General features: G+C 40.8%; 2 protein-coding genes across 7 annotated transcripts; both read left to right on the top strand.

Moving 5' to 3' along the window:
- The first annotated feature begins 5,319 nt into the window (after window positions 1–5,319).
- Window positions 5,320–17,211, top strand: LOC120791724 (von Willebrand factor A domain-containing protein 5A-like). Of its 6 annotated transcripts, XM_040130329.1 has the most exons (20): window positions 5,615–5,890; window positions 6,302–6,346; window positions 6,667–6,869; window positions 6,966–7,188; window positions 7,468–7,634; window positions 7,732–7,846; window positions 7,951–8,126; window positions 8,217–8,305; window positions 8,605–8,749; window positions 11,004–11,083; window positions 11,166–11,280; window positions 11,417–11,575; window positions 11,655–11,758; window positions 12,416–12,636; window positions 13,505–13,573; window positions 14,830–14,874; window positions 16,171–16,340; window positions 16,631–16,754; window positions 16,870–16,983; window positions 17,098–17,211. In XM_040130329.1, exons 1-19 carry the CDS (start codon window positions 5,854–5,856, stop codon window positions 16,947–16,949), a joined length of 2,367 nt encoding a protein of 788 aa, XP_039986263.1. In that variant the 5' UTR covers window positions 5,615–5,853; the 3' UTR covers window positions 16,950–16,983; window positions 17,098–17,211. The 6 variants fall into 6 exon arrangements, with proteins under 6 accessions (XP_039986267.1, XP_039986266.1, XP_039986265.1 ...); XM_040130333.1 differs by lacking the exon at window positions 5,615–5,890 and adding an exon at window positions 5,320–5,592 and having other exon boundaries at window positions 16,870–17,211; XM_040130332.1 differs by lacking the exon at window positions 5,615–5,890 and adding an exon at window positions 5,321–5,515 and having other exon boundaries at window positions 16,870–17,211.
- Window positions 17,212–19,058: 1,847 nt separating this feature from the next.
- Window positions 19,059–24,806, top strand: LOC120792164 (von Willebrand factor A domain-containing protein 5A-like). The gene is given in 11 exon segments (XM_040131233.1): window positions 19,059–19,068; window positions 19,208–19,249; window positions 19,252–19,388; window positions 19,484–19,678; window positions 20,488–20,646; window positions 20,846–21,207; window positions 21,386–21,419; window positions 21,615–21,657; window positions 22,243–22,421; window positions 22,877–23,000; window positions 23,122–24,806. Coding segments are annotated over 11 exon segments (1,365 nt in total). The 3' UTR covers window positions 23,202–24,806.
- Window positions 24,807–25,400: the final 594 nt, after the last annotated feature.

The raw sequence follows: 25,400 nt of genomic DNA, 5'->3' as shown, positions 1-25,400 counted from the left end.
CTGTCCCTGGGCTCTCGTCTCTGGCCGACTCCTCTGCAAAAATAACAACCAAGATATGAATGGAAGAAGCACTCTGTTGAGCTCGGATGAGAGTCTGATTGACGCTTCGCGGGTTTTGGGTGTGTTTCTTAGCGAGGGGGGCACACCATGAGGCAGAGGACATCCCGTCATAGCTCCCCTGCAGCCTTGTGCCCCCCCTTACCCCCCATTATTGCACGGTGCATTGATTTGCCACAATAGGGCCGCATATATTACCAGCCAGGGTGTTCAACTTAGGCCTACCCCAACCCCCCTGCCCTCTCTCTCTCTCCATCACTCTCGCTTTTCCCAACAACACCAAAAAACACTGCTTTTCCCGGCTGCAAACACTACAACCCCTTCGTCTCTCCTAGTTACCCACATTTCTAATGGTAATGCAAAGAGGGGCATCAGTTGCTAGCCAACGCTAGGGACAGTGTTAAACTTCAGTTTGTGGGACTGAATGTGGTAAAAGGAGATGAATTGAATGAATGGGGTATTTTTCCGCCTTGGTCTTCTGTTGTTTCAAGGGTTTTGCTGTTTCTCAACTACCTTTAAGGGATAAACTAGTTTTCCAGAGCAAAAATATTTGATCATGTTTCAGTTAAGGGGTGAAAGAGAAACAAAGAGACAATAGGAAAGTTTTGTTACTATAGTTGTGTCTATGTCTCAATGCAACTCCTTGGCAAACTATAAAAAAAAGTTTGTTCAGAGAGTGAAAGCAGATCAGTGGGGGGCTTGACCACAGACCTACAGAGTCAGGGAAAGATGGGTAAAAACATCTTTCCCTGCACATAGTTGCAGAGAGAACATCCTGAGGGGAAACCATTTTGCTAAACCTCCCAATTTATTTGAAGACATCTGCAGGTGAGGTTAGTGTTTCCTGTTCACCTGCAGTAAGGTAACCCAGTTTTTTTTTTCTGTGCTGAGAGTTTGTCAAAATGGTTTTGCTTTAGCCAGAAGATTCTCTTGACTCCGTTTTACCACTATCAGATTTCAGTCTATCACATCAACTGCATACAGTAAATATTATGATAGGTACTCTTGTTGCTTTACCATCTCCTCAGCCAGAAATCTGGGTGTGTACTCTTTATATTCTACTAAGAGAAGCTACTGATGTTTTTTTGTGTGTAGAAGCATTAATGCAGTCATGAGAGACTGCAGAACTCTCTCTATACAACACTGATAATGAAGGCCCTGATTAGGGTAGTTACGTCCCTTCTCTTTGCTGGTCTCACCCTGTGATAGCTATCAACACCATTTGACCTCTAAACTACTGAATGATGCAGGCTTTTTAACAATTGTAGGGGCTGGACTGTTTTATGCCCATACGGCGCTGATGCCGTCAGCTCATGAATGCTTGCAAATTACCCTCACACCATATCAGAGGATGGAAAATACATGTCAGGTGACAGGCAAGGATAGACAGAAATACTCAAATTAAACTCAAATGCCAGGAATTAAACCAACTCTTACACCAAAACAAAATTCAATGTTTACTTTTACTGTGCAGCAAATCTACAAAGGAAGAACTTGTAAGTCCAAACTTTATCAATAAAAAATTTGGGAGCTTGAAAATGTCTGTGTACAGGCAAGTTACAACCACTACTTTGTATGCTCTTGTTTGTCCTGCGGCTGTACCCTGCTGGGACTTTTTTAATAAAACAACTTTTGTTTTTTTGTTTTTTTTTGTATTTGGGTACTTTTTTTAATTTGGGAAGCTGAGATAAAGAAGCTAAAGAGCCTTTGCAATAGGCCATAATCCACCTGTGTAATAGTGTAGAGTGTGTGTAGTACAGTAATGTGTCAGGCATGATAGAAAGGCTCGATCACATTCTGAGCCCCTCCCACAACAGAAAGAAGTGTTGCTGTGCAGTGAATCAGTGGTTATCAGTAGTTCATCATATGAATGGCTGAACTAATCAGACTCTAGGTTTTAGCGTGGAATAACTTGACTTCATCCACAAATGTGATTTTAACCAACAATTGATCAGTGAAGAGCCAGTGAGTAGGTTTGGGAAATGGTCAGTGGTAGATAGATAAAGGCAAGTGACAGGAAAGGCCATCTGTCATGAAGACGCTCAAACCATACACTCAGCAAGAAGCCTTCCGTGTTTGACATCCCTCTTCCTGCGCAGGGTACAATTTCTGCGTAAACGTGTACATCTGATGCATTGTGCCCATGGAATATACGTTAAAAATAACCTTCATTGACTGTATAGCTTCCAGTAGTGTATAGGTGAGGATGTCTATTGGTAAGTTGTTAAACCTACTGTATGCAGTATTGCAGGTTTATTCTACACCAGGCGAAGTGTTCTGCTTTTGACCAGATTTTCTTCAGTAGTGTCACAACTTCCATCTTTACAAAAGACAGTTTTCTACCGACTCTCCATTGAAACTAACGCTCCATCATTTCTGCTTATCTAAGAAGCGAAAACTTATCTTATAAACCACTGTGCACTTGAATGCAGCTACTTATACTTATATGAAAGAATAGTTTTAGGAAATTAAAACAAATATATGTACTTTCATAACATGTCCAGTTGTTGTTTTGAGGTGTGTTGGTAGCATGGCATGTACAGAATTGAATTCTCTTTTCCTTTTTTGTTAAAACAGTAACTGCCTTGACTTTGCTACCTGCTGAACTGGCATGATGGTGAACTGCTGTGGTCTGCTATCTGCCAATAAAGAACCAGGCAAAGAGCTGTCAGCGAAGCATGGCTCTAGCATGGCTGGAGACTGGTCTTTTTTTAGTTACACTGGTAGCTATTATTTAGCTTGGATGCTGAAATGTAATGTAATGTGATTGGACAGACACTAATAAGTTAGTGTCTGTCTAACTTATTCACAGGAAGTGGAGGGAGTGAGGGTGCCGGTGTTCAGGTGACTTCTGTTCCAGCCTCTCTGGTGCCCTACACTCTGTCTTTCTCTGCCCGAGTGTCCTCAGTATTAAGTATTCTGATGATTTTTTTTGTGGGTTTTCTTTTTCCTGTTTATTGGTCTTTCACATTGCTAACTTTTTTGGTTTTATTATTGTCAAAACTTTTCAGAACAGCACTAAATACTTGAAATAAATCCAGTAAATTATGTCTTTGATGTCAATTTGTGTCTAAGCAAATAAACGACATGAGCATTAATGTATTACTTAAAGACTACACACCTGCTACACACTGTGTGACACCAGGTATACATGCAAACCCTGAGCTGTCAGACCATTTGACCAAGTTTAAGAACTGCCTGCTTGAACTGGGATTTTTTTTTTTAAACTAACCAACCAGAGGTTACTGCTTCTTTGTAATCTTTAGGGATGGATGAGTCTAAGTCACATTGCACTCCAGAACTGTTTGTGCCTGGAGATGAACCTCACACATCAGCTGACATCTTGCCCTCAGGCTGCACACAGTTTTACACTCTCTGGCAAGGACATATTCCTCAACACATCCTTGGTTATGTTCACAAACATTCTGAGAAAATACTTTTGTAGATCAACTGAGAGCCACAGGAATAATGACAATTAAATGTTAAACTCTCTCAAAATTATTTTTATTGTTATTAGTATTATTATTTTGTATATTAGAAGTGTCTTAGAAAAAACAAATTACAGTATGACTTTAAATCAGCATATATATATATATATATATATATATATGCTGATTTCTGCTTATCTAAGAAGCGAAAACTTATCTTATAAACCACTGTGCACTTGAATGCAGCTACTTATACTTATATGAAAGAATAGTTTTAGGAAATTAAAACAAATATATGTACTTTCATAACATGTCCAGTTGTTGTTTTGAGGTGTGTTGGTAGCATGGCATGTACAGAATTGAATTCTCTTTTCCTTTTTTGTTAAAACAGTAACTGCCTTGACTTTGCTACCTGCTGAACTGGCATGATGGTGAACTGCTGTGGTCTGCTATCTGCCAATAAAGAACCAGGCAAAGAGCTGTCAGCGAAGCATGGCTCTAGCATGGCTGGAGACTGGTCTTTTTTTAGTTACACTGGTAGCTATTATTTAGCTTGGATGCTGAAATGTAATGTAATGTGATTGGACAGACACTAATAAGTTAGTGTCTGTCTAACTTATTCACAGGAAGTGGAGGGAGTGAGGGTGCCGGTGTTCAGGTGACTTCTGTTCCAGCCTCTCTGGTGCCCTACACTCTGTCTTTCTCTGCCCGAGTGTCCTCAGTATTAAGTATTCTGATGATTTTTTTTGTGGGTTTTCTTTTTCCTGTTTATTGGTCTTTCACATTGCTAACTTTTTTGGTTTTATTATTGTCAAAACTTTTCAGAACAGCACTAAATACTTGAAATAAATCCAGTAAATTATGTCTTTGATGTCAATTTGTGTCTAAGCAAATAAACGACATGAGCATTAATGTATTACTTAAAGACTACACACCTGCTACACACTGTGTGACACCAGGTATACATGCAAACCCTGAGCTGTCAGACCATTTGACCAAGTTTAAGAACTGCCTGCTTGAACTGGGATTTTTTTTTTTAAACTAACCAACCAGAGGTTACTGCTTCTTTGTAATCTTTAGGGATGGATGAGTCTAAGTCACATTGCACTCCAGAACTGTTTGTGCCTGGAGATGAACCTCACACATCAGCTGACATCTTGCCCTCAGGCTGCACACAGTTTTAAACTCTCTGGCAAGGACATATTCCTCAACACATCCTTGGTTATGTTCACAAACATTCTGAGAAAATACTTTTGTAGATCAACTGAGAGCCACAGGAATAATGACAATTAAATGTTAAACTCTCTCAAAATTATTTTTATTGTTATTAGTATTATTATTTTGTATATTAGAAGTGTCTTAGAAAAAACAAATTACAGTATGACTTTAAATCAGCATATATATATATATATATATATATATATATATATATATGATGTTGTTATGTTGTTCCTGCATGGCATACAGTATACTTAAGTATGTAGAAAATCACACTGTCTTCTTATATTAAATACCAGCCACCTACACCAAAAACACACTTACCATAAGATATAAATATCAAAAACAAATATCAAAGTACACTAAAAATGCACTCATTCTCTTGGAGGGGATATTAGATTCCAGGTGTGTGTCTGTGAGTGTAATTTTTGCAGGGGAGGAAAGGAAGGATACAGTTACCCTGCTGTCAATAACACATCTGTCGGGCATTTGTGCGTGGGCTGGAAGACGCATTGTGAGTACAAACTTTGTGCAGCCTGCTCCAATTTAGCAGAGGAAGCAGAATTTTTGTGATTTCCATTGCAGCAGCTGCAACTTAAAGACACTATTTTTCCGCAGATGGGGTCTTGCCGCGCTTCATAGGCAGTTCTGGAGAAAATACAGGAGTCGGATACATGGTTTTCTAACAAGAAGCTTTTGGAACAGAACATTGCGCAATTTCAAGCTCCGCCCATACGGTGTTTTCTTTTTCTTTGAAATCGAGCGTGCCCAGGGGGAGGCGTGACTGCCACTCTTCCTTCAGCTTTTATCAGGTAAAAGTCTTTCTTGTTCTACAAACCTACAAGTTGTCTGTACACATTTGTAAGACGGAACTGCGGCAAAACTGTCGGTACGTATTCAAGTAGTCCAGGATGACGCACTGCTTACCAGAGGCTTCACCGATAAGAGATACACCGGGAAACCCTGTTCATACCTGGGGGACAGTTTTGTTGTCGCGCTGGCTTTGAATTTATGCACGAATCTTAATGGTGTGTTTAATGTGATATCGGGAAAATACGGCAAAGAAGGAGGTCGGACGCCTCCCACAGCCATTGTTTCTGTTTTGATCTGCAACTTCCCGTCAGGGGGAGGCAATGACTGGCACTGCAAAATGTCCAACGATCAAATGAAACTAACGACGCAAACAAGTGAGCGAAGTGGAGAGGGATACAAAACAAACCGGACGGAACCAGGGAAGGGCGAGGACGTGCGGAGGGTGGCGGTTCTTTGCTAAGTGTTTGCGGGCTTGTACTGTCCTGTTGAGAGGGATACAGGAAACAGGGGAGACGGGATAGATGAACCCGCCGAATCCTTTTTTCTCTCTGAATCAATACGAATGAATACAGCTATGTTTTCTAACTTTGGAGATGTGTGGAGTAAATTTATTAATAGTATTGCTGAATTTTCATCCTTAAAAAAAAAAAAAAAAAAAAATCCTTAATCAAGGTTGGCACATTCAGACCTCATACCGTGCTGATAAGTATAATGGTTATAAAATACCTATAATGCACTGTACCTGTCATTCATCCCTACAAATGTCCTCGTTAATTGTTGCACAGGTACGATGGACTGCTGTGGTCTAGTAACTGCCCAGAAGGAGCCAGGTATGGAGCTGTTAGAAAACAAAACAGACAGAAATATTTGATTTCCAACATGAACTTGTTGTACTCATGTAAACTTCAAAAGGAAAGGCTTGTATTGGCTGTAATGGCAGTCAGGCACAAAATCACATCCTGCTTGGCACATTATTAGACAGAGATATGTTTAACTATCGAGTGGGTGAACAGGTACAGCTTTAATATGGCTAAAAAGGAATGAAACCTTAAATAACAACTATTTAAAAATGTCTTTACAGAACACAGCAGTGGTCATATTGTCCTTATGTTCGTTGTGGTTTTTTTTCTTTGTTTTGTGTCTCGGTCAGTTCCTCTGAAGAGCATCGAGGTGGAGCTGGAGGTGAGGGACCATGTGGCTACAGTGGTCTCCACTCTGAACTATGAGAACAAGGAGGACCAACCAATAGAAGCTGTTTTTGTTTTCCCTCTGCCTGGAGATGCGGCTGTCTGTCATTTCAGTGCTAAGATTGGACAGACGCAGATTGTGGCTGAGGTGAAGGAGAAACAGCAGGTGAGCTGGACAGTAGAGGCTTAGTCACTGTAAATGGATCTTAAAGAAACAGCAAACACAGTGAATGTTTGCTCACTTGTGTCGTGTGTACTCCAGGCCCATGAGGACTATGATGATGCGCTGAGCTCCGGTCAGCAGGCCTTCCTATTGGAGGAGAGTGAGCAGAGTCCAGATGTATTCTGTCTGAGTGTGGGCAGTCTGCCTCCAGGAGAGAGCGCCTCCATCAGGCTGGAGTACGTCAGTGAGCTGGCTGTGCAGGCTGATGAGGGGCTGAGGTTTTGTCTGCCTGCTGTGCTCAACCCTCGCTACCAACCTCAGGGTAAGAAAACCAGCCAACACTTTTGGATTTAGTGAACACCAAACTGGTCTTTGAATTCCAGCAACTGTGAAGTGTTTTTGGATGGGAATGTTGCATTTGTGTGCCTTGTTTAAAATCACTAAAGGTCTTGTATTCGATAGCCCTGCCAGAACTTTTGTAATTACACCTTACTTTCTCAAGTGACCCTGTGTCATTCATAGTTACACATGGACCGAAGGATTTCAGTGTGTAATATCTCTTTAGTTACACCATCGCTAACCTGCGTGATCTTGTTTACAGGTAGTGAAGGTGCCAGTGTTAAGGTGACTTCTGTTCCAGCCTCTCTGGTGCCCTACACTCTGTCTTTCTCTGCCCGAGTGTCCTCTCCTCGTCAAATCTCTAAAGTAGAGTCCAACTGTTCCCTTGACCCTCTCCAGTACCTCAGCACAGAGCAGACCCAGGCCGCGGTAGGTAGACTGCTAATGTGTCTGCTGTGTGTGGTTGCTCGTCAATACTGAGAACAAAATATATACCTCTGTTGATATTTATGAATGTGAACTGCAGGTCAAGTTGGCTGCAGGACACAAGTTTGACAGGGATGTTGAAGTGCTGATTTATTACAAAGATGCCCACCAGCCCACTGCTGTGGTGGAGGCAGGACAGGCCTCTGCCAAGCCTGGTAAGTGCAAATTAGTGAAGTTGTTACTTTGCAGAAAAAAAAAGTTCATTATCCTCATCCTCCCACTGATTTACATGTGTTAGAATAAACCACATGTGTTTCAGGCACTCTGATGGGTGATCCAGTAGTGATGCTGAGCCTGTACCCTGAGTTCCCCAAGTCTGTGATGTCTTCAGTCGTCTCCTGTGGAGAGTTTGTGTTCTTACTGGATCGGTCTGGGAGTATGGATTTTGCTACCACTGTCGATGAGCAGCAAGAAACTCGCATTGGCAGTGCCAGGGTATTTATTATGTGTTACTTCAGTCATAAAATCATTCATAGTGTCCCTCTCACACAGTAACCTTCACTATCTTTTCTCTCCCTCCTTCAGGATACTCTGCTGCTCCTGTTGAAGAGCTTACCAATGGGCAGCTATTTCAACATCTATAGTTTTGGGTCCAGTTATGAACACATCTTCCCGTAAGTGACTCAGTCCACAAAAATGTCACTTGTTGTACATGTGTATTTGTTCATTGATGCAGGGTAGGGTGAACACTGATATTTCGCAATTCTGCCAAACCCTACAAAATCTGTAGGAATAAATTTATAGCAACTACAGTACTGTTAAGACTTGCTTAAGTTTAAGGAAAGATAATAGTTATACTTTTAAAAAGTTGGTCTGAGAATAGCTGTGAAGTCTTAATTGCAGTGTAGAAGTTGTTAACACCACACAACCATCCACCACCTGAACTCCTTCGTTTGTGTGTTTCTGATGGCAGTAAGAGTGTGGAGTACAGTGAGAAGACCTTGGAAGAGGCTCTGAAGAAAGTTGAAAAGATGACCGCTGATCTGGGAGGAACAGAAATCCTTGAGCCTCTCAAGCACATTTATAGCCAGCCCTGCATTCCAAATCAACCTAGACAAGTAATACACACACACATATCCACACATACTCACACACACACATGCCCACACAAAATGCCAACAACACTATCAAAGACATCAACAATAAGGGCTCTGTTTTTGTGACAGAACTATGGTTCTCCGATAGTTTGGTACTTTCCTGATCTTGAAATTTACTCAGCTCCCTCTTCACTACGAATGTCTGGTTCAGTGAATGCATTGCAGTAGACGCAGTACCAGTCTGCCTGTATATTTCAAGAACAAGATGCCAAGACACTTGAAGGCCTTCACTTGGGGCAGTGATTCACTCCCAACCTGAAAGGAGCATTCTGTTATTTTCTGGCAGAGTACCATGGTCTCAGACCTGGAGGTGCTGACCCTAACCCTTGTTGCTTCACACTTGAACACAAATCATCCCAATGCACACTGGAGGTCACAGTCTGAATAAGCCAGAAAAACAATGTTATCTGCAAAAAGGAGATATGCAATCCTGAGGCTGACTGGCTGCCTCCCCTTTGGTCAAAGGTTTTTTTTTTTCTTAATAAGAGGTACACTTATCTCATACTTGAACATGCTGTTTTTTATGATCAATCCATAGCTAACACAAAAGCTCAACAGAAAGGCAGCCACTTGGGTTCAGATCAGTTCAGACAAAATTTGGGAGTTACAAGCAGATTTGGTGACTGGCAGCCTCCACTTCCCCCTCATCTAAATCAGGGTTAGGGTGGCAATCAGTTGACAGCTCTGCTCCTTTGTTTACCCCAGTGTTCAAGAAATAGGGTCGTAGATTTAATTAAATGTCTACAAAGTTGATTATCGACCTTTGGTCTAAGGCACCACGCACGCTTATGTACAACCTCATGCTCAAACATAGTGCTCAGTATGGACAACCTCAACACTAGCTCAGAGGATGGACTCAACAGCCAACAGCTACATCTGTAAATGGCTGGGCCTTCCTCGATGTCTTTCCAACACAGCACTGTTTGGGAGAAACACCCTGAAGCTTCCACTGAAGTCCATTAGCTTGGGTTACAAACAGGAGAAGGTGACACTCAAGTTCAAGCTGAGAGAATCACCTGACCTGTCTGTCCAAGACACCAAGGCCCAAGTTTTGCATAGGACGCAAGTAAAAAGCGAAGAGAGTAGGCCAGGCCATCAATCGACTGAAACTCCAGGAGATTGTGGGATTGCTGCAGCCAGGCAGGGCTGGTTTTGGATGAAGAGCACCTAAAATGTGGTCCAAAGCCACAAAGAAGAAAGGCCGGTATGGCTGGTGCCACGGCTTGACCCTGCGTAAGGTAGCCGCAGGCTGGAAGCAAACGGCCAGCCCGGTAACTGCACAGTGACTGACTCCAGTTTGTCTGGCAAGGGGGCGAGGCTCACAGCAGCAGCACAAGGGAGTGGTCCCTCCTGTCACCTGGATGTGAGTGGAACATGAGAGCTTACCTCAAATGTCAGTTGAAGCTCCCACAAGAGATCACCACAACCTCTTTAAAGCCAGGTATATCGCCCTCTGGTCCACCTCTATTAGGACGGTCATTGTGGAGGCTGCCTTTGAAAGAAAGAAGGAAATGTATTGTAGTTATTTTTACACCACTGAGTGAAATGAGAGATTTAGTGTTGATAAAGCATCACAGAGTTACTGTCATTAAGAAGTGCAAGTATGGCGGTGTTGTCAGAGTACTTTAAGTATGTGGTGATCGGAGATGGGCTAGTGCAGTCATTAGAGTAAAGGGTGTGGAGGAAGGGGCTGATGGCCCAGCCTTGCATAAGAGTGAGTGAAGAACGCGAGAAAGCTCCATGGCACGGGCCTTTAGCACTGTTGCCGGGATGCCATCAGGTCATCGGGCCTTGCCTGGTTTGCAGCAGCTCAGCTGTCAGCATTCATTCCTCCTGTGTGAAGAATGCAGGGCGTGCTGATTCTGAGACATGAGCTCTAAGCAGCTCTTCATACGGAGTAGTAGAGTTAAGGGTGTGGAAACAGGCATAGAAAGTGTTCAGGTCTTTATCAAAAGTGACAGGGTCAGTTATTGTAGAGAGGGTGCGTCTTGACTCACACTCAGTCACACCATTTATTAAAACTGCTGCCTGTGTGCTGAGCCCTTTGTTTGAAGCTCACACTTAACACACCTTTGTTGTTCTTCATACTTTACCGTTAAATACCCTTGTGTTACTGAAATAAAAATCTATCACACCAATAAGGATGACTTTCAGCAAATGCTGCATGTTTCTGGCTGTGACGTTATGTAACTTATGTGTAAACTCTTCTCCCTAGTTATTTGTCTTTACTGACGGTGAGGTGGGTAACACAAAAGAAGTGATAAATCTGGTGAGGAAGAATTCAGGTTCCCACAGGTAAAACCAGAATAACACATGCTCCCAGTTTGTCCCATGTTCTAGTGCTTCCCATGTTAAAAACAAAACTGCTGTATTGTAGGTGTTTCTCTTTTGGGATTGGGGAAGGGGCCAGCTCTGCTCTTATCAATGGGTTGGCCAAGGAAGGAGGAGGTCATGCACAGTTCATCACAGGGACGGACAGGATGCAACCCAAAGTAAGACAAGTAACAAAGACAAAAAATTTTCAATTAAAAAACAACAACAAATTTTTATTTGCACAGAAGGCATGGATATAATTCGACAAGTGAAGAAATTTTTAAAAACTTTTTGTACATATTTTCTTCTAACCAGGCAATGCAGTCGCTACGATTTGCTCTTCAGCCAGTGGTGGTGAACATCTCAGTCACATGGGATTTGCCAAAAGGAGTATCTGTCACTTCTCTCTCTCCACCAATCACAACACTTTTCCAGGGTCAAAGGTCACTGATTTATGCCCAGCTTACTGGACAGGTAGGAGCAGCACCAGCTCATAGTGAAATATACCTCTCTGGTTAGATGTTTTGTAACACTGTCAGAGTTGTTTTGTCAGAGTTCAGAAGCAGCAGAGGGCTGCGTGACTGTGAAGTACAGCCTGGCAGATCGTCCCTCTCAGAACCAACTCCACTTCAGTCTCAAACCTGCAGAGGACACAGGGTAAAACAGTTTTTGTTTGGACAGAACAGAATTATTTTAAATTAGATGCTGACTTTACAATACTGAGTTTATTTTAGTTGTATGAGTAAAGTGGTTAAAAGGGGTAAAACAATTTGACAAGCTTAACTTTTGGCAAACATCCCATTCAGATGTTTGCAATCAACTGTATCCATTCCACACTTATCCTTTGTAACCCATCGCTTTGAAACTTAGTTTACAGTATTTGTTTCTAGGTGGGCTTTTATGTGAAATGTGGTTTACAATTTAAACTTAAAGGACGTGACACGGTATAGTAAAATAACATAAAAAATCAAAATTGACAAATGTTGTAAGTCTGATAGTCTAAATAGCAAATGTTAGCATGCTAACACACTTACTAAGATAGTGAATATAGGAAATGTTATACCTTAGCACCAGGATGTTAACATTGCCATTGTGAACATGTTAGCGTACTGACATTAGCATTTACCTCAAAGTACTCGTAGTATTGTTGTGACATTAACAGTGTTTATTTTACTTCTAAAGTCCATATATTGAAAAGGTGTTTTGTGTCCTCATATACCTTTAACAGGATTGTCTAGACATTGGTCTCTATTTTGTATTCATAGAAATGTAAGGTGAGCTCCTCCTGTGGTTACTTCTTGCTCCTGTCTGCAGATTAACCGTCCACAGGTTGGGTGCTCAGACTCTGATTCGCTCCCTGGAGATGGAGGAGAGAGACGATGATGGAAAGCATGATGAGGCAGTGAAGGAGAAGGTGGTGGAGCTCAGTGTCCAGTCAGGAGTGAGCAGTTCCTTCACTGCCTTCATTGCTGTCAACAAAGGCAACGGTGAACCGATTCAAGGACCTCTGGTGTGCAGATATGTTGAAACACCAAGTGAGTGTTTTTCCAATAGCAAATGAAAAACTACTACTGTATCACCCATTGCTGATCATGACTGACACACTGATGAGCCAAGACATTCTGACCACCCCTGCCTAATATGCTCTTGGTCCTCCACATGCCGCCATCCTCTTGCGCATCCTCTAACACCCTGTCACCGCTTTGTGGTTTGTCCCTCCTCGGATCACTGTTGGTATGTACTTACCACTGCTGACTGGGAGCATCCCACAAGCCATGCCGTTTCAGAGATGCTCCGACACGGTCGTCCGCCCATAACCATTTGGCCCTTGTCAAAGCCGCTGCTCATTTCTCCAGCATCCAACACGTTGACTACGAGAACAGACTGTTCACGCATCATCTGATATGTCCCAGACCTTGACATGTGCTGCTGTTATGAGATAATCAGTGTTATTTGCTTCATCCCTGAGTGGTCATAATTTTTCGGCTCATTAGTGTAATAGCGCAAACTTAATGCTAAGGATAGAGCAGCACAATACTGTACTGCTTTCACATAATAAATATCATTACTCATTTACAAACTTAAAAATCACCGTTATTGAATGCATTTTCATTTAATTTGTAGATAAGAGCCCGAACTTCTGGCTCTGTACTCACAGTGCGTTTGTATGTGCACATTTGTTCACGCGGTCTTATGCCTGTGTGTGTTTATATGCATAAAGTTGCACTTATTATATGATGTTAATTTGGATATTTGAAAAACTTGAGTATTTTAAGTACTTTTGTTTAACTACTCGTTGTGAGTCATGGTAATAGGCTCAGAAAGTTCAGTTGATATTTTTTGTTTACTAATTCTCATGCAATGTCTTGACCTCAAACTTTTTCTGTTTTTTAAATCTTGAAGTGGCGAACTACAACTTTTGTGCTATGAGGAGTTCAAATTCGTTATTTCCCGTGCCAGTTGGAAACACAAGTAAGTAAAATGCTGAATGCAACAACACATTTCAGAATTGCTTTTTTTTGTTTTTTGCAGCTTTAATGTGAAATACTGTATGTACTGTAGGAGTTGTTTTGGCTCTGGTATGCTTTGTTAGTCATTGACAATAAGCTGAGAATCCAGTAGTTTATTTAATATATTTTGTCTTGACCACAATACAATTTAAAAAAAAAAAAAAAAAAAAAAAAATCTGTTTAATTCTGATGTTTTTTTCCAAGTGTAAGTATAAAACAAGGAACCCATCCAGTTCAACCACAGTGTGCATGTTGCATGTTTAAGAGCATGGTGCATTCCCAGCTCAGTACAGTAAAACTTATGTGTGATAGTATGCCAGAACCCCTTGATATTTCTAAACACATGTTGTGTCCTCTTCATTTGATTTCAACTATGATGAATCATAATGTGTCTGTCATCAACATCAAAAACCAGCCGTGTGATGTGACTTTCATGTGTTTCTGTGACTCTGTTGATTTGACTTTGTGAAAACATCTTAACACCTAAGCTTAGGCTTAGCAAGCTCCTTGGTTGCAAATCTTGGTCCTTCATTTCTTGTCATCTCCCCACTTGTGCTGTCTAATAACAGCGGCAACGGCATATTTGAAGTGGCCCTGGATGGGGGTTGTGCTTATTTAATATGATGCAACATGCCCACATTTTAAGAGGAATAATTTGATGTTTTTCAGCTATACACTTATCACATAGTTGCTGAGAGTTAGATGATAGTTCAATACAGAATGGCTCATAAGCCCCAAAAAACTACAACTTGTCATTTTTACTCTTTTGCACATTTTCTACAATAAAAAAATAAGATACGGTGTGTTAATTAGTGAGCTTTAGAGGTCCTGGCAGGTGAATTTTGTTACCTTTGAGCAGAACCCGACTAGCATTGCCCCACTGTTCCCAGTCTTTATGCTAAGCTAAGCTAACCAGCTGCTGGCTATAGCCTTAAATTGAATGGACAGTTATGAGAGTGGTATTGATCTTCTTATCCAGCTCTTTAAGTAAGCAGCAGAGCGTATTTGCCAAAATGTCAAAATATTCCTTTAACTACTGCTACGTCTGTGAATAAGGACAAGCAATTATTGGTGTGGACAAAAGGAATCTGTACTGAATTTGTGAAGAACATGAGAATTGATATGAACTAATTGCGCCACAGCACAGTTATGATCAATTATCAATTTATGATCAGCTAATGACCTTCATTTAATGTCCTACTCTCTTTTTATCTATAGCGGTGCATTCTGCTTGTTATTCCTCATCTTTCGATGCATCCTTTGGTGAGTAAAACGTTCATTGGCTTTTTGAACAAACACTGGTGTGATTCTACATCCGCTGAGCACAAAAATACATGAGGGCACTTGTTATTTCATGTTTGGGCATTTGCCCGGTCTAAAACTGCTGTGATGTATATGGAAGCTCATTTCTATCATTTAAAAAGAAAAAAAAATAAATCCACCTAGTTTTTTTTCTATTATCAATTTTTTTAAATGTACATTAGTTGCTGACACTCTAGCTACCTTTCTTAAACTTTCATTTTTCCCAAAATTAATAATTGACAAGCTTATTTTATACTTCTTTATTTCCTTTATTAAATATTTTTTCTTACAATTATGACTCAGCAACTACACTGTTACTTGAACTACTGAATCAAAGCATAAATGATGCTAGAAATCATTTAGGTCCTAAAACTCATAGCACTTACCAACTAACCACAGCTGACAAAACCTGGGCTGTAGTAATCTTTTAGACCGTTTCTCTGTTCAAACAGAATTCAGAATGGGACCTGAAAGATGAATTAGCATGTGCACAAGTCAGATGGGTGCATTTCTATGAATTCAGATTGCAGTTACATGCTATTGAAGAGCAACTGTGACACTACCTCTTAGTTATTCCAGAAAAAGCAAGAAGTTACACACACACACACACACACACACACACACACACACACACACACAAACAGTTTTCTATACAGCACACAGAAAAGACTTTCAACACAGACTTCATACTAACTCTGAAAGAAACTGGAGTTCAGCTGGTGTCTTCTGGTGGTGCCCTGAGTTCCATTAAATATAACTAATATCTGGGGTGCTGTACAGTAAATTAGGGATTTGCAACTTCCTGATTACCAATCAGACAGAGTCTGAGAATGAACACATCCTAGTCTGGGTCATAAGAGGTCAGACAAGTGCCCTAATGCTGAATAGGATACCAAACAGCAATTTAACTCCACTCAGCTATGTTAAGCCACTTTCACCCCACTTTAATTTTGATTACTGTCAACCATCTTTAGACCTGAGTGAGTGACCAGGTAGTGCTGGTTGAAAATTGAAAGAACTGGCTGTAAATGTTACTGAAACAGGCAGTGGCTTGATTTGGTCAAATAGAGAAAAACATCAAGTGACTCACATGGATACTAACGTAAAGTAACACTAACTGTAGTTAGACACTCAAGTGGTCTCATCTGCAGTGTATTGTATTCACATATTTGTATCAAATCGGCACAATTGAAAAAATGATGTACGGGTATAATTTTATCTTTGCGCTTTTTAATTTTTAATTTTTTTTTTGCTCAGACTCGTGTCGTAGAGAGGTTGACGTATCCATGATCAAGCAGCCCCCCAGAGACCCTTTGTTGCAGTTGGTCTCCCTCCAGAAGGCCACTGGCTGCTGGCTGCTAGATCCAGCTCTGGCCACTGCCCTGGGAAAGACCAGCGAGGAGGTGGAGAAAACAAAACCTTCAGTTGTGAGTCGCTGCTAGAGATAATAACACAAATTAATTATGGGACTTATTTAAAAACACATTTAAAAACATAAGAAATTGTTAAATACTCTATTGGAAAAATAAATACATTTTCGAAAGAGAGACCAAAAAAAGGCAAACTAAGATACAAACATTCAGTGGAAATGAGTCTGCAGAAGAATTTGAAGAGCTTGTGATTTGCAGCAGCAGCTAATCATCCCTCGTTGTGGTAAACAGGGTAACAGTGGTTAAAACTGCAGTAACACCAATATGTTCACATTCTGTGTGATTAGGTCAACAAGGAAGTGTGGGCGACCATTCTGGCTCTGATCTGGCTTCATGCTCTCAAGATGGATTTTAAGGAAGAGTGGGAGCTTCTGGCTATGAAAGCTGTGTCATGGCTCCGTGCTCAGAATGGTAATAATCATAATAATAAGTGGTGATCTGTTGTTTTTTAAACAGTGTTTAATGGTTAAAATCGGTCAGTCAATGTGTATCGTCTGCTGATGACTTTGGGTTTCTTTTTTTTCAGCAGCATGTGTGGCAGAGTGTGTGGAAGCTGGAAATACACTGTTGGGTTGCGAGGTGCAGAAAGATGTCCTGGGGCTCTGAGGTTTTCATTAAACTGGCTCCCCCTTCAGGATTGGTACACAGAAGCAGATTGTCTCGCTCCTACAACCTTTATGTCACACGGTACTCTTTGCACTATCTAGCTTTATGATAATGTGTGCCTTAGTGTATTTGCACTTTCTCTGTCCAGGATCAGCCATGTAAGAAGACGAAGAATTGCTCTTGTGTTCTGCACCTTTAATGTTGCTTTGTATCGGAAAGTGTTTTACTCACAAACATTAAAGTTGAATCTTTGGGTCTGAAACTTGATTCATGAATGCCCACAAATAAGAGATCATCATATTTCTCCGTGCAGTTTTCAATAATACAGTTTGAGAAATCACGGTAGACGCGATACAGAGGGGATACATTCACTTTAGTGGACACTGAATTTCAAAATTATACTAAAATTTACACTGATGCAAAAGCCTTCTAGATAAATCTTGTGCATTTTACTTGCAAACCAGACCTCAGGCTATAGCATAAAGTTCTGGCCTTACTGTTGCTTAACAAATTCAGAAACTTGACCAGAAGTTGTTGAGGATGTTTTTGTCTGGAGATTCACCCTCTTTTCTTTTCTTTTTTTCATCTTAATTAATTGCTTTTAGGGGCATATAAACAGCATTTAATTATTTAATAGACCAATGGAAAAATATTGGTAGCATTTATTAAACAAGTTCATTGCAATGTTTGCCAGTAGAGTGGTTTAGATTTTGAAAAATAACCACAAAAAAAACATTCAACATTCTAAAAATTTGACCACAACTGTAAATGGGGCTTATAAGAAAAAGTAAAAGCAAACAAAAAAACCTTAGGGTCGATACAGGTCAATGACGCTTTCATGTTTCAGACTTAATGCAGCCTTAGTTTACATAATACTCCAGGCAAAATATTAAATATGAAAGACTTAAAAGATGACAAAACCCGCACAAACACTTGAGAATAGACTTTTGAGTGAGGTAAGAGACCTCTTGTCTCCAGCAGGGGAACTTTTAAAATAATAAAATTTGCAAATGCAATGTGGTGCAATTTTAGGAATTTACAATTAGCTAACTGAACCTAGTTTGTGGGGAAAAAAAATATATATATGAGACACAAATGATTATTCCAAGCAGAGTATCTTTCCTCTTCTCCTCAAATGCACTTCATACTAAAACCATAGTCAGGCGGCTGACTACTGGAGTGCTGGGTTTGCATCACAGCGCCCATCCGCCCGGCGCCCTCGTGGAGCAAATCAAACATACCCGGTAGAAGCGTGACGGGGCTTTCACTGTGCTGCCGCCGCGGCACGAGCGTTAAGGAAGCTGAACTTCCAGATATGGTTGAGGGTAGGGCGAGGTTTGGGCGCTCCCTCGCCCCTAACAAGCGACTGTGCATTGGAGAAGCTGGACTGGTTTTTTTCCCCCGTTTGTTTTGTCGTACCTCCAGGAGACAGCTACCCACAACACACAAGTGTCTACCTACCAAAGGTAGCCGTTTCGTCTGTGTATTTATTTATTTATGTTTTGCTTTAGGCTAGAGACGCAGCGCTAGCTTCAAGGTTAGTAGATTTTAGCTAAAAACTAAACTACACAGATTTGACAGTTATTTACTTCAGTTAAGTTGGTGAATGACATCCTAGAGCTATTTGACCTACCTCAGAGCAAGGGGTTCCTAACTCGGTTTTGGTGTGGTTTAGAGGAGTACTAGATTGAATTTATACAATAAAAACATAAAAAGAACCGCTTGGTCAAAATAAAGCTGAGAATTCGGGCGGTATTAACGAGAAAATACAGGTAACTTAGGAAAAAAACCCACATATTTTCCTAAATTTGATTGCGCAGTAACTACCGTTACCATTTTATCACTAACCTACAGCAGAGAGTCCTCAAATATCCGTGTGACCTGTTGCACAGGTATGATGTCCGACTCCTGTGGTCTGCTTACTCCCCAGAATGAACCATGTACAGGAAGCTATTTGTCTCCATAAATCACACAACTAAACGCTTCCTTTTATTCTGTGTTAAGCATGCTGTCATATTAGGAGCAGCCTGCTTAAGAGCTGACTATTTCAGATCATTTAAGTTATTTTTGTTTTTGTATGACCCTGTGCAAGAATGAGGGTGTTCGTGAATGGGGGGTGGTGTGTATGTGTTTGGATATATTCGTCCATGCCAGAGTTTGTTTGGTCATCACGGAGGCAGCAAGGGGTTTTCCTAATCAGAATTAAAAACGTACAAATTTACTAACTGTTCAGTAACAATCCGCTGTTTCTCGGCCAGATCCTCTGAAGAGCATCGAGGTGGAGCTGGAGGTGAGGGACCACTGAACTACGAGAACAAGGAGGACCAACCACTAGAAGCTGTTTTTGTCTTCCCTCTGCCTGGAGATGCGGCTGTCTGTCATTTCAGTGCTAAGATTGGACAGACGCAGATTGTGGCTGAGGTGAAGGAGAAACAGCAGGTGAGCTGGACAGTAGAGGCTTAGTCACTGTAATGGATCTTAAAGAAACAGCAAACACAGTGAATGTTTGCTCACGTGTGTCGTGTGTACTCCAGGCCCATGAGGACTATGATGATGCGCTGAGCTCCGGTCAGCAGGCCTTCCTATTGGAGGAGAGTGAGCAGAGTCCAGATGTATTCTGTCTGAGTGTGGGCAGTCTGCCTCCAGGAGAGAGCGCCTCCATCAGGCTGGAGTACGTCAGTGAGCTGGCTGTGCAGGCTGATGAGGGGCTGAGGTTTTGTCTGCCTGCTGTGCTAAAAAAGTTCATTATCCTCATCCTCCCACTGATTTATATTTATCATCAAATGCATTTGTTTTGCAGTATACCCAGACACACACTCTATTTTCACATCTTCTTTTAGGTTTAACTCCGTGAATTTAAACCTGACTAGTAGCTAGGTATTGGCTACATTGTAAGATAACTCTGTTATTCTGACAGTAGCCTAACTTACAGTAACTGACAGGCAATCAACATCACTCCTTATTAAAGGTTATATAAGTAGCCTATATAAAATATATACAAATCACAAATGAATAATCATTCTAGCTGAGGAAATTATTAAAACTTGCTCATTTTCAGAGGGCGAAATCACAAGCAGCGTGAAAAAACATCTCATCCCCTTATTGCGCTACATCGCTCATAGTACATCTGGACAGTTTTTCGCATTCCATCCATTAGAGTTCCCTCACTCGCTGTATGTTAAGGAGAGGTGTTAGAAATAATCTGAAACAGGTGTCCAGTGGGTAGAAACTTGTCCCATTTGATAAGTGAAATTAATCTCCTCCCTAGCTATTTGTCTTTACTGACGGTGAGGTGTGTAACCCCAAAGAAGTGATAAATCTTGTGAGGAAGAATTCAAGTCACACCGTTTATTAAATCTGCTGCCTGTGTGCTGAGCGCTTTGTTTGAAGCTCACACTTAACACACCTTTGTTGTTCTTCATACTTTACCGTTAAATACCCTTGTGTTACTTATTTAAATGGAATTCCTGACTCCAGATGGATGAGTAAGTAAAGACCTTTTTTAAAGTTTTTGTAAACTTTGTTACCGACTTATCAGGTTATGCAGGTGCTGCGGTTTGCTCTGCAGCCAACTGAGGTGGACATCTCAGTTCAGTGGGATTTACCAAAAGGAGTGTCTGTCACTCATCTCTCTCCACCAATCACTGCACTTTTCCAGGGTCAGAGGTCACTGGTTTATGTTCAGATCACCGGACAGGTAGGAGCAGCACCAGCTCATAGTGGAATACCTATTAAATACCTGAGGCTGGATTTGCCACCCAACAGAGTGAATAATTGCCTTTAAATGTGTGTTTTTTATCAGGTATGCCATTACATTAGCAAAAACATGGTTTGTAACACTGTCATGCTTTCAGAGGTCATGAGTTCAGAAGCAACAGAGGGCTGCGTGACGGTGAAGTACAGCTTGGCAGGTCGTCCCTCTCAAAACCAGCTTCGCTTCAGTCTCAAACCTGCAGAGGACACAGTTTTTGATCAGTCAGCAGACATGTGGTGTCATTTACTGGGTAGTGAGGTTTACTCCTCTCTCCTGTCTGCAGATTAACAGTCCACAGGTTGGGTGCTCAGACTCTAATTCGCTCCCTGGAGATGGAGGAGAGATATCACAGAGGACAGCAAGATGGAGTAGCGAAGAAGAAGACGGTGGAGCTCAGTGTCCAGTCGGGAGTGAGAAGGTCCCTCACTGCCTTTGTTGCTGTCAACAAAAGCAACAGCGAGCCGATTCAAGGACCTCTGGTGCGCAGACATGTTCCAACACCACGTGAGTGTTTTTCTAAACATAAGTGAAAGGTCTGTCCCCCACCACTTAGATAGTGTATTGAAGCACAGCATATGAAAAATATCATGTAAATTTGGTAAATATTTTGTGGTAAACAGTCCACTGAGTGTTATATTGATTCTAACTTTGATATACTCTGCATTTTTTCCATTTGACCCAGAAACACTCACCGCCTTAACACTGCACGTGTACATGTAAGTTTGAGTATTTTTGATGCAATATATAATTTGAATGTCTCTTCCTTTGACATCTGTAAGTCGATGTACTGAAGGTACAGTAAATGGATAAGTGTTGCTTCTGTAAATCTTGTGTAATCAGTCAGTAATTTGAATAGAATTTGCAAGAGAATAAATAGTAGTTCATTTCACTTTTCTTATTTGAAAGGGAAGCTAGCCTGGCAGCGTTCTCCTTCACCCTGCATGATGATGGTAGGTAAGTAACAAATCAAAGCCACTTTTTAAAACACATCTGTATATTTGTATATGTTTTTCTCAGTATTAACACTGAGCAGTGCATTTCTTTTGCAAGAACAATTTTTACATTCTTGATGATCAAGCCAAACGATGAAACAATATTACGTGATGTTACACCCACATTAACATCAACAGATCTAACACATCAGGGTCAACATGACCAGGCAAAGACAGTGTCCCTTCCAGAACATTCTTGCCCTTATCTGTAGGTAAACACTTCCTTACGTATATTTTCCCGCCAAGTCTACTTCCAAACATGGCAATGAGTCAGCCTGTGAAATCAGTACATTCATAATCATACTTTTCCTCACAGTTGTTACAGTGTAGAAATTCACAATCTAAAAGTGCATATTGCAACAAGATATTTTAGTCCGGACTAATAATGTCCATAATAAAATATATGTTAAACATTTTTTCTGCTTGGTGTGGAGTTCTGCCCTGCGTGCGGCCAAAAAATTCAATCAATGTTGCATACAACATTGCATACAATTTCATATTTTACTTCCAGACTTTTCAGATTTGTTGTGTTTATTCTTTATTTTAGATTGCTTCTTAGACATAGTTTTTCGTGAGAGTAGAATTGGACCCGAGCATCCACCCAGAGACCCTTTGCTGCGGTTGGTCTCCCTCCAGAAGGCCTCTGGCTGCTGGCTGCTAGATCCAGTTCCGGCTGCTGCACTGGGAAAGACCAGCGAGAAGGTGGAAAAGCCAAAGCCTGCATCGGTGGGTTACTGTTTGCTTATTTATTATTTACTCTATTTAAGAGTAAAATCTATGAACGTATTAAGTTGCAGCAAAAAAGATCTCACTTTCACCCTCAGTGAAAAAATAGAAAATATATTTGATATGGTGCCTTTACTGAACACCTGCTAAAATATTTTCTGCTGTGTTCTGTATGAGCTGAAGACAAGAGTGTGGCAATATACTCAAGTCTGTGCAGTAATATTTTAGGAGACAAGAACATAGTGACAATGTGGCTGATGATGTCCTCCTGCTGTATTCTACCCATCTGGCTTTCAAATGCCCTGAAATTGTTGACCTTTTATTTCGTACATAATGAAGATGTAAGATTGTTCAAAACCCCCCAGCAGTGTTTTCCCTTTGTGCTGTGTCTGATTTTTTTTTTTTTCCCCTCCTGTTCTGCCTGTTCCATGTGTTTCTTTGATTTGCTGAACTAGGTCAACAAGGAAGTGTGGGCGACCATTCTGGCTCTGATCTGGCTTCATGCTCTCAAGATGGATTCTAAGGAAGAGTGGGATCTTCTGGCTATGAAGGTTGTGTCATGGCTCCGTGCTCAGAATGGTAAAAATCATAATAATAACTGCTGGTTTTAACAGTGTTCGCTGATTGAAATCTGTTTGAAAGCTGTTTTCCAACATTCAGTCTCCTCTGCTTATGATTTCTTATGTGGGGGGGGGGTTAGCAGCATGTGTGGCAGAGTGTGCTGAAGCTGGAAATACACTGTTGGGTTGCGAGGTGCAGAAAGATGTCCTGGGGCTCTGAGGTTTTCATTAAACTGGCCCCCCCCTTCAGAATTGGTACACAGAAGCAGATTGTCTCCATCCTACAACCTTTACATTCTCAACATTGCACTTCAATCTTGGCACTGCTTAAATTTAACCATGTAGTTGTTTGATTTGTAAGCGACTTAGATTTGCGCTATTTTATCAAATATAAAAGTGTAAATGGTGAGAGGACATACATAGACACTACTATATACTGTGCATTCACAAACTGACTGACAGGAATTAAAAGTTTGGCGGTTCATAATTATGTTTCTAAATTTAATTCTAAATTTAATTCTTTGTCTTTGTGCATACAAAAGGTCATGTCATGAAATTTGTTTCTGATTATGTTGTTTTAATTCTGTGCTATGAAGGTGACAGGAGATGTGTGTGTCAAGGATATCAAGCCTTGTAGTTTACAATATTCCTATAAGCATTTATAAAGTAAAGTATGCTAGACTATGTGAATTGACAGTGACGTTAACATACTTTACAATGTTTTAATGATCAGTATAGTATTCCTACAGTGTCTATTATCATTGATAGAAGTTTGTTATGAGTATTTCACCTACAAATGAAACAGTCCCTATACTGTATATACTGATACTGTATGAAAACCTCCACCAACCAGTCAAGTTGCACTTTACATCCATGTCTATCCAGACTCATATAATATATGTAGTGAGGACTTGTAGGGAATTTCATGAAAGATTCAGTATCCAACCAAATGTGAAATATGGTCACAATCACCCATTCTGTTCCTGAGTTATGGCATTGTATAATATCCAGAAATCATCATGATGTCACAGTGAAGTAGACCTTTGACCTTTTAGATATAAAATGCCATCACTTCATCATTTTATCCTATTAAACATTTTGTGAAATTTTGTCACAGTTAGCGCATGAATTCTTGAGTGAAGTCCCAGTGACCTTGACCTGTGACGTTTCATCCTCTGGCTGGAGTAACCTTCTAATGACTTAATTCTTGAGTCCAAGTGAAAGTTTGTGCCAGATATGAAGAAATGAATTTGTCTTTCTGGTTGTGTTGTGTGTGTGCAGCACCTGTTGTCAAACTGATGACGACGTTTTCTTGATTTGCTTGTGTTTTGTCTATTTGCATGTGTTTTCTTAAGTTGCAGTGCGTCGACCTGTCTCAGACACTGTACTTAATGCCTCTACCCACTGCTGTCACTAGCACGGTGGCATAAAAATATCAGCTTGCTATGCACTATATGTACTTCATATGCAGGTACCAGCAGTCAACTGTATTGACCACCCCTCCTTTCTTCCCTTACTTCATGTTGCTTCACCTTCAACCGGTCTTTCGTTACCACTGGAAATTAACCAACTCCACAAGGCTTTTGGCAAACTTCTCCCTGTAGTTCTTGTGTGTCAAAATTGAAAAGGTTCCTTTTATAGTGTAGGTAATCAATAAAATTACCAGCAATTTGTTAAAAGTACTGAGGTGTCAGATGAACCTGCAGCTTGGCTTCAGTCAGCCAAGTAGTTAGATAAATGGTTCCTTTTCTACAACATGGTCAGTGCACCACAGCACCCCTGACTCTTGATTTATTTTCTTCTTACAATCATTTCATTTTTCTTTTAAAAAATTTCTGATTTTTTTTTTTTTTAATTTCTCTTCTCCTATGTAGTGTCTGCAGCTGTCACTGGTTATGGGGAATGTTTTGGTCATGCTTGTTAACGGGAAAGCCCTTGCGTACACACTGGGTGCAGTCAGTCGACGGGCCATTCTTGGCCTCACTGGGAGACAGAAACCCCAAACAAGATAATTTGATCCACTAGATGCAACATTGGGATCCATCAAATGGTTTACAGTTTGCCTTTGAATTATATTTTACAGCCACTTATAGACATTTACACTACATTTATATTGTATTTTTAATAAATGTTTGTGTTACGGGCAATAAATGAAAGCTTCTTTTGCTTCATGTCCATTATTTTGCCATTCGCCTTGCTATGGCAGGTATAACGCGGGGTCCGTCAGCCCATCTGTCTGTCACTTTTCCATAGTTAAGGGTTTCTGCTCTGTGATCAGCTCACTGGAGAGTCAGGAGCAGCCATTGTTGAAAATATAAAGTTGTAACCCACTATTCCTCATAGTGAAAAGGTCTGAATACTTAGAAGTTAAGAATATTCTGTTTGCAGGGAAATTGAAGTTACTCTGGTCTCTTAAATG

This window comes from Xiphias gladius, chromosome 7 (genome assembly GCF_016859285.1).
Source record: "Xiphias gladius isolate SHS-SW01 ecotype Sanya breed wild chromosome 7, ASM1685928v1, whole genome shotgun sequence".
NCBI lineage: Eukaryota > Metazoa > Chordata > Actinopteri > Istiophoriformes > Xiphiidae > Xiphias > Xiphias gladius.
Note: the sequence above shows the minus strand (reverse complement) of the source record. Positions and strands in the feature narration are given on the sequence as shown.